We start from the raw sequence: 8,698 nt of genomic DNA on the forward strand, positions 1-8,698 counted from the left end.
GCCTTTTCCTGTGGGCTTGACGTCCTGCTGGAGCAGAAAAGTGCTTCCAACTGCAGTGAGTTTTTGGGGCAGCTCCGTTGCTGGAGGGCGGCACCACAGAGCAGCCAAAGCGGAAACTGACAGGCGTGGAAAGGGATAACACGCACGTGCTAAGCGCCACGTGGCAGGGCCCACACCTCAGCTAGCTGTGCGCTGCTCAGCGAGGCAGTCAGCAGCTTAGTGGCCGTGCTGATCTTAACGGCCAGACCCTTACAGCTCCTTCATCCATGGATTACTGCCCGGATCATTTTTTACCATTAAACCTAAATCACCTCCCCTAAATTTGATGACTTATTGATTACGATGAGAGTGATTGGGTGGGGGGGGGGGGGGGGGCAGGCATTACTGTCTTCGAGTGTTTTATCTGTTTTATCTTGTCTTGATTCCAGAATAAGAAATTAGTGTCACAAAAAATATTTTTTACAGCATTGATCAGAGCTCTTTTTTTTTTTTAATGGGAAAATCATGTTTCCCACCTGAAGTTCCTGTTCCTGAGCATGGTGTCTTCATGCCCTTTCGATTCTCCCTAGTTTCTGCTAGAGTTTATCTCATCCACGGGAGAAGTCAGAGCGGAGCGAAACGTGCAGGTGGCGGCCGAGGACACGGCCGTGATGCAGCAGGCATCGCCCTCTGTGTGCCATCAAAGCTCCGCCCCCAAGGGGCAGGCAGCATCGCCAGTTAAAATTTGCCAAGATACGCACAAGCTTACAGCTAGAGGGCCCTTTAAAACTGATAACCCCGTGTAATTTAATAACATGCCACGCGCACTATAATTATTCCATGATGCCTCGACCTCGGCACAGTGGAGACGCACACAATAGCAAGTCATTTGTAAGCGAGACTGAGAGTGATGTGCAATTTTCCAGTGATCTTTAACATCAACTTTGTCCCCGCCCACATCCCAGCGATAATAAGATGCTAAATACGGGTGGTTGTGAGCGCAGCGTGAATGAATATAATTGTGTTGTCCTCACAGTCTACTACTACATGAATTGACTGTTGGCTGTGAAATACAGAACTGAATAATAAAACTGAATATTACGAACATTTCTGTCAGGAAAACTGGTTTAAAAATACATGGCTCGCCAGTCTGTAACTTTGCGTTGGAAAGATGTGGGCAATGTTATGAAGACCACTATGTGCATGCTGAGCTTGATTTAAAAAAAAAAAAGTATGGCCAAGTAACCATGACAAATAAAGTCGGGAGCAAGGCCCTGCAGGAAGATGAAGCAGGACTCCACACTGAGCAGCGTGAGGGGTGGGGGGGGGGTGTTATGTGGCGTCCTGGTCTGCCAGAAAACAAGCTCCTCTAACTGGCTTCACTACCAGCCGGGGTTCCAGCCACCAGGCGCGTAGATAAAATGTCGAAATCGATTTTCCCCTGCTGTGTGACTCTCCCGGAACCCCAAGTGTACGGAGGTGCTCTGCAGGCCAACGGAGGTGTTATTGGAGATCAGGTACTGGCACCTAAACACAGAAATCAGCGTACATCCGGGTTGTGGACGTTTTTCACTCACCTCCCTCGATAGCAGCAGAACAAGGACAACATGCTTCCAACAGGGGTTGCAGCAATTCCTTTGTGAAGTGTCAAGACCCTTTCAGCAGTGGTCGCCTTAATGGTTAGCATCACTGGTGCTGTGGCTTGAACACTTGGGTAGTCTATGGGGCACACACGGGCCAGGAGTGGGTCCCCAGTCTCTAACGCTGCTTTGCGCTGTTCCAAAGGCAGCGAGGCACACAGAAGACGTCCATTTGTGTGCTCAGGACACCGTTCTTCTGCAGCTCTCCCATATCAAATGGACTCCCTGAGGAGCTGGAGCACACCACTAACACTCGACCAAAAGCCAGGAGAGAGAGAATGTTAGAGTGACTGAGTGAGTGATTGTGAGTGAATGAGTTGAGTGAGTGAGATTGGATCTATTAGGCTTTCAAGTACTGTTGGTAAAACAAAGTTGACAGTTTAAAATGTGCCTTGTTTGTAAATATGTATTTTGCCATTGATCTTCAAAAAATACTAAGACTACTAAGCTTAAAAGCTCTGAAATCCATGTTATTGTTGTTGAAGTGAAATTATTTTTTTCAATCTGTTGAACAATATAAGACATAGATTTTTAAGAAATAGATTAAATCTATTTAATTACATTTATTTACTATTTGATTTAAACTATTTAGTTAAATTTATCAGCCAAGGACTACATTAAGAAATTAATCTGTATATATTTACTTTGATCGTGGACCAACGTACAGAATTTTATTTATAGCTTTGCAGAGAGCTTTGTACATTTTCCAAACCTGATACATTGTTTCTAAATATATTTCCTTAATCCTTATTAAAAATATAGTTTTCAAAATGGTAATGTTCCATGGTAGAAACATGCGTGACTTTGAACATAGAGAAGCTCTTGCATCGTGCTAAACAGAACTGTTTTAATAATTAAACGAAGGCCATTGTTGGGGAAAGAGGTAGTAAAGACTGAACTAGCCAGCCAGTCAACGTCGGCCGTATGTAAGGGCTGTGTAGAAAGCTAAAGGCGTCCTCACCCGACACATACAACGTACACACTCCTTCTCTCTCAGTATTGACAGTATTGAAAGCACAGCTGACGTTTATGCAACTCACATCAAAACATATTAAAGGTTATTCTCTTCTCCCCCATGGTAACATCACTTAGAGGCATTGGCAGAGATTTCTGACGCCGGCGTTACTTTCATAACGATGGCAAAAGCTTTAATTACTCTCATTAGAGGCTACCGTTGGAGGTTTTGACAACTTAAAAGCTATGTGTGAATACTCTTTGAGTCCTGTATTTTAAAGATTAAAAAAATATGTATGCCAAAAAGATAAAATGTTAAAGAAGAAGCGTGGTTTCCTGGGCTCATCTCTGATGGTATTTGTTTTATGCATCACACCACTGAAGTCCATTCATTACTGATCAGTCCCCTGGTTCACACTGCAGGCTTAGAGAGGCGTAGCAATATTGCATCTGTAAATGTATACCTGCCAGATAGTCATAACAAAGCAGGTTGGCTTCCTTCAGCGCAGTAGTAGCGTAGCAGAGAGGCTTACTGGGCCGGAGATCCACGGTGTGTTCCACCACCACCATAGACTAGCCATAGACTGAGCAAGCACGGTTGGGCTAGCGTTCCTTGGCAGCATTGTCCTGTTTTCTTCCTAGGCAGAGTTATTCAGAAGATGGAGCAGGAGCTATGAAATGCAAATGTTATCCGAGCTTATTGTTTTCTCCTTTAGGGAGAGATTGTTCCCAACTTCTTAATGAAGATAATCGTTCACTTGCATGGTTATGTGAGATTTTGTGCTTGTTAGCGCTATATACGTACGAGCCTGGAGAAGGCGCAGTGCTTTTATCTCTTACATATCTGCGAATATATAGCGAGCGGATATTCTTCATGCCAAAGTTTGCCCAGGATCAGCACCTGTTTAACTGCACCAAAAGGTGTTTAGTAAGCATTTCTCAGGCTGGGGCGGGGGGAGCAGTGTTTAATGGGTGTGTACCCGTGGTTCATTATTTTTAGGATTAAGAAGATTTTCACAGTTAAGGTTTTTTCAGCGCATGTGATGGATTATATTTAATCAAGAAATATATTAACCGTTTAAGCATCTCTTAAGGGAGTTAGCAAGGCCATAGCTAACACTGGCCACGGAACTGTCGGTCATCACGCTCACACTGCCCTGTTAAACAGCACTAATGAAGAGTAATGATCCACAACTCTGGACGTCTTTCATCTGCCTGAATGATGATGAAGAAAGATGAGACACACCAAGAGATGGGATGTTATGGGGGGGGGGGGGGGGGGGGGCAGAGTGAGAGAGAGATTAAAGAATAATCAAAAAGTGAGAATGCACATTTTCATGGGGAATGTTGTGTTTCTGTGTGTGCATGTGTTTGTTTATCTGTGTGTGCGTGTGTGTGTATGCGTGCTGATTTGCAGCGAGCGCCCCCGCCTCACCCAGAGAGATGATCAGCCTCAAGGAGAGGAAGACAGACTACGAGTCCACTGGAACCAATGCCAGTTTCCATGGCAACAAAGGAGAGCACACATCCAGGAAAGACGCCATGGCAGGTAGGTCTGTTCTGGTGAGAAGAGAAGGAGGTGAGGGAGAAGGCGAGTAGGTGCAGATGGAGCAGCACTGAGGAACTGAGTCCTCTCACAGATATTTCTTGTGCCTCTTTAGCGAGAGGCTTTGCAAGGGACCCGCTAGCAAATGGCTCCGTTTTTGGTGTCAGGCGTTGATAGTGCTGCGATCGCTCTTCCTGGCTCTGCAAGGTTTTAGCTCACAGTGCAGAGCCATAGTTTCCCCTCAGTGACGTCTCACTCACGCCTCTGAACTTTTCCCACTTGTGGTCAGAAGCACGGTAAGGCTAACAATGGCCAAGCAGCTCCATGCGCTGCACAGTGAATGTTTTCTACCCCCGGAGCATCACGTGTGATTCTATGTTTGTGTCTGGCTCCAAAAACACAGAGGGCGCTTTCCTTTCTGTGCTGAGTCTTTTGAGGTTTTTCTATTTTTGTTGTTTCCTTTGAAAAAAAAAACAACAACAACTCAGGACCTCTCTCTCTCTCTCTCTCATTCCTGCAGTTCAAGTGTCCTGTGGAACCTCCACGCTCTTCCGCAACTCGTACGTGACTCCAAATGAAGATATCAAACACAACCAGGTAAAAGGGCCTTCAGCCAACCAGACGCAACTGCAGAGTAAACAGGACCAGCAGATCATGTTGACTGATTAATATATTTTTAAAAACCTATCTGTAGTGATGTCATGCTTGCTGCTACTGTTAGGATATTTTCTATAAAATAAGTTTTAATTAAATCAGGATTTAGAACACCTTTCATATTAGAAATGTTTGGCTGTTTTACAAATATACTGTACAGGATAAATGAAGCTGAAACAGAAAACGAGGTGAAGAACAATGTCTTTTTAAGCACAGAAGACAATAATCAAGTACAACGGCCTTGAAAAAGATCCGCACTTCATTAGCCATGAGGTTGAGACACAGATACAACAAGGTCTGTTATGGGAGCGATACCTCATTCGACATGCCTCTGCCAGCCACGGCAGGCCCAGTATCACATTGTCGAAATTTGCCAGCCCAGCTTGAACGGATTATCTGATTAGTCTGAAATGTCAAACTCGCGCATGCTAATTTTGACCCGCTCCAAAGATTACGATGTTAAATCCGACCTACTGCGTCCCTCCGATCCTGGTTGGCTAGCGTTCTCCGAGGCTCAGCATGTTCTGTTGCTTTATGGGGAACAGACAGCTGAGGTGGTAGTGCGCAGGTTAGCACCTCGAGATCCTGCGAACATTCGATCTCGCACGCACCCAGCACCTGCAACGGTCATAAACCAGCTGCCGGCTCCCTGCTGCCTCAGACCTAACTCGGCCGCTACCGTGTGGCCAGATGTTGCGCATGAAGTTAATTACTGCATGTTGTCTCGCAAGTGACAACGTGCTGTGCTGCACACAGCCGCAGACTGACTCTCCTTTTTGCTAAAGCCTCTAAGGCTGTTTGAGACCTTATAGGCTGTTCGCATGTAGTAACGAAGACCAACCCCGCACCGCTAGATGCCCCCTGACGGGCCTGCGGCCACTCCGGAGCCCCCAAAGCTTCCGCACAAAGGCGGCCATGACGTCCGTGGCGTCGCTCTGCGTTCTGCTGCCATCGTCTTTGTGGGACCTCGGCGCTGGGCCTCATGTTGCATCAGATGACGGGAGGGCCCCACCCTGGCTGGCAGCTCTAAGAGGGCCCATCTGGCTCTCGCACGCACGTCTGCCTCCCTTCTCACAGAGCGCGAGGCTTGATGTCTCTTCCCATTAATCACATTACAGCTTCCTCTTCCAGCACACGTTTTTGCTCACAGACTCACAGGCACTGGGGAAAGTTCCAGGCACTGGTTTTAATAGTGCGCTAAGGTCAATAACGGCTGAAACCACAAGGGAGGACAAGTGAAATAACAGACTGATAGTAGCGTGTTGGGATTCTGAGTCCCTCTGCTTTCAGCACTATGATGCTGTATGTATGCTAGGAGGACACAATCTTTGACTATGATATGTATTTATGCACGTATGCACGTCCTTCTTGTTGGTCCTCCCAGGTCCCGGCCCATCCCGCAGCACAGGAGAGCGTGCGGAAGGACTACGAGACGCTTCCTCCATTTCAGAACTCCACTAGGAACTTTGAGGAGCCCTTTTTCGAGGATCAGGTCCACCGCCCTACTCCCGCCACCGATCTCAGTATGCACCTGGGACTCAAGTCCACCGGCAACTACGTGGACTTCTACTCCGCTGCCCGCCCCTACAGTGAACTCAACTACGAGACAAGTCACTACCCCGCCTCGCCCGATTCCTGGGTGTAGGACTCTGCTGACCCGGCGCGCCCCCTCTCGGGTGCTGGGGGTTGGGGTGGGGGGTGCGTGGTGCTTGTGGAGAGGCTGGAAAACTGTGCATGTGCATGCATATCACTGGACATTTGTTCGACACGTTTCGTTCGTCCAATCACCAAAAGCTGGTTCCGCAGAGCGGGTCCGGGAGGACGGGCTGAGAGGGCAGCAGAACCCGTGATGGGGCAGTGGAAGAACAGGAGGCCTTGCAAGGAGGAGAATCCATGGAACGTGAACACAAGAGGGCAAGGCAGGTCAGAGGGCAGGTCAGAGGTAGGGACGGAGCAGCACGGAGGTGGTCTGGAGGAGGAACAGGGAAGGAGCCGGTAGAGCAGGTGTTTACCCTGAGCTTTGGGAACAGCTTCTGACATTTTCTTTCTTTCATCATAATTCACCTTATTTTTATTTATTTATTTATTTTTACTAAATATCAGCTATATTAGATTTTCCAGCCTTTTATCTTTTTTTTATTAGTATTTTTTGTTTGTACTTTTTATTTATCGGTGTAAAGTATTTGGTGTACATTACAGAGATATGAGTACGTTGTCCGCATTTCCACTAGGAGCCTCCCGTGGATCCGGGTACATACAGTACGGTACATAAAAAAAAAAACTAGAACACTTTGGAGAGATGCGTTGATTATCAGTGTCCCACTTTCAGAATGGAGTAGGTTTCAAGAACAAGAGGGTCATATCTCAAAGTATTGTTCATTCTTATAATGTGAGTATGTTTGTGGCATCTAAACCAATGTTTTAAAACAGTTATGAAAAAACATCATTCCACACTCCTTGTCAAGTGCTTTTTCACTGCCTAAAAAGATAGATGTAGATATTTGAAATAGATTTTTTTTTGGGGGGGGGGGGGTTGGTTTTTTAGTTATACCTTTTTTTCTTGGTTTTTCTCTCACTCTTATTTTTGACGATACAGCGTTAAAACAAAAAAATAACACCTTTTTTCATCCATAGAAGAAAACTTGTGTGTACCACATCTATGTCAGTTTTGTGTACTAACATTTAAGAGATAACTGACATTGTGCCAAACCTAAATCAGTACTGGAGATGTTTTAACCTTGAGTCAAAATTTCACAATTTTCTCTCCAGTTTGTAATTGTTTGGTTTTTTTTTCTTCCTTCTGTATCTTCTTTATTTGTTCATAAATGTGTTTTTTCTGGAGTTAAGCTACTAATCTAGGCAACACTGGAGTACTACCAGGAGGGCAAAATCTTTGCAAGCTTAATTCCCTCCAAAGATGTACAAAATCTGTCTCTCTGTGTTAGCTGAGTGCGTGCTGTATGTTGATCAGTGTTTGAGATGAGAGGCGTCGTTTCTAATGGGTGGCTTCTGCTGTTTGACTTGGCAAAGCACCGTAAAACTATTAGACTGAAATGTTCATAGAGAATGATGAATATATAAATATACATATAAATATAAATCTATATCATTTTTATGTGCAGATGTCAGTGTCACTAAAAGCAACAAAATCGCAAGAAAAGGCTTGTACAAAAGGATTCTGTTCACCTAAATGTTCTGATGCAGAAAAAGGAAAAAATCATGAGAAACAAACACTGGCTATGTGGAGCCGGAGCCGCTCTGTTACCAAGCTCCGTAGATACGCCCATTCTGACCGTGTTCCGGTGCCAGGACAATAAATTACTGTTTGCAATCTTTAGAGCTGTTTGACTGTTCCCATCACACAAGCTCATGGTTGGGTTTTTTTTCCCCATGTTTCATTTTTAATTTTCTTGCAATTTACACTGTTGTGCTCTGTGTTTGGCCAGTGAGGCTGTTTAGTAGCTATTTACTATGTGTTTGTGATCAGTTTGACTCTTGCAAAAGCTGCATGTGTGGATGACTGACCAGAGTGCTAAAGCTTTACCTAACAGACGGAGCCCTTTGCTAGGTTAGATCATTTTGAGCCTGTAGCACATCCTGATATAGCAGACGTACAGGCACACCCAGCATCACGCATTAAACTGAGGGGCTCCTGCCAAATCAAGTACCCTAGCCTCTGCGGGGCAGCCTGCCACCTCCCATAAGGCACAACTCAGAGGCCAGCGTCGATGCGTTCAACATTTTATCTCCAGCCGTCTGGGTTGCAGCGTGCAACAGGGGCGCCAAAACACTGTTCCAGCACAAAGATGGAGACTATTACTCTGAGCACTCATTGCGAAAGGCTTCAGGGCCTTTACCCCGGCGCAGAATATGCAACGCACAAGACTGTGCGCCCATCTACCAATAATCCCAAGCGGCGAATCCG

The 8,698-nt window shown here is 45.7% G+C and overlaps 1 protein-coding gene across 1 annotated transcript in view; it reads left to right on the top strand.

Annotated features, from left to right (window-relative positions):
• Nucleotides 1-8,110, top strand: part of ctnnd2a (catenin (cadherin-associated protein), delta 2a) — a 188,683-nt gene extending 180,573 nt beyond the window's left edge. Inside the window, exons 20-22 of the mRNA XM_027004434.2 lie at nucleotides 3,991-4,122; nucleotides 4,640-4,716; nucleotides 6,158-8,110. Coding sequence (XP_026860235.2) covers nucleotides 3,991-4,122; nucleotides 4,640-4,716; nucleotides 6,158-6,418 — 470 coding nt within the window. The 3' untranslated portion in view covers nucleotides 6,419-8,110. The remainder of the gene's footprint in view (nucleotides 1-3,990; nucleotides 4,123-4,639; nucleotides 4,717-6,157) is intronic.
• Nucleotides 8,111-8,698: the final 588 nt, after the last annotated feature.

The sequence above is a fragment of the Electrophorus electricus genome, chromosome 5, assembly GCF_013358815.1.
Source record: "Electrophorus electricus isolate fEleEle1 chromosome 5, fEleEle1.pri, whole genome shotgun sequence".
In the NCBI taxonomy this organism is placed as follows: Eukaryota; Metazoa; Chordata; class Actinopteri; order Gymnotiformes; family Gymnotidae; genus Electrophorus; species Electrophorus electricus.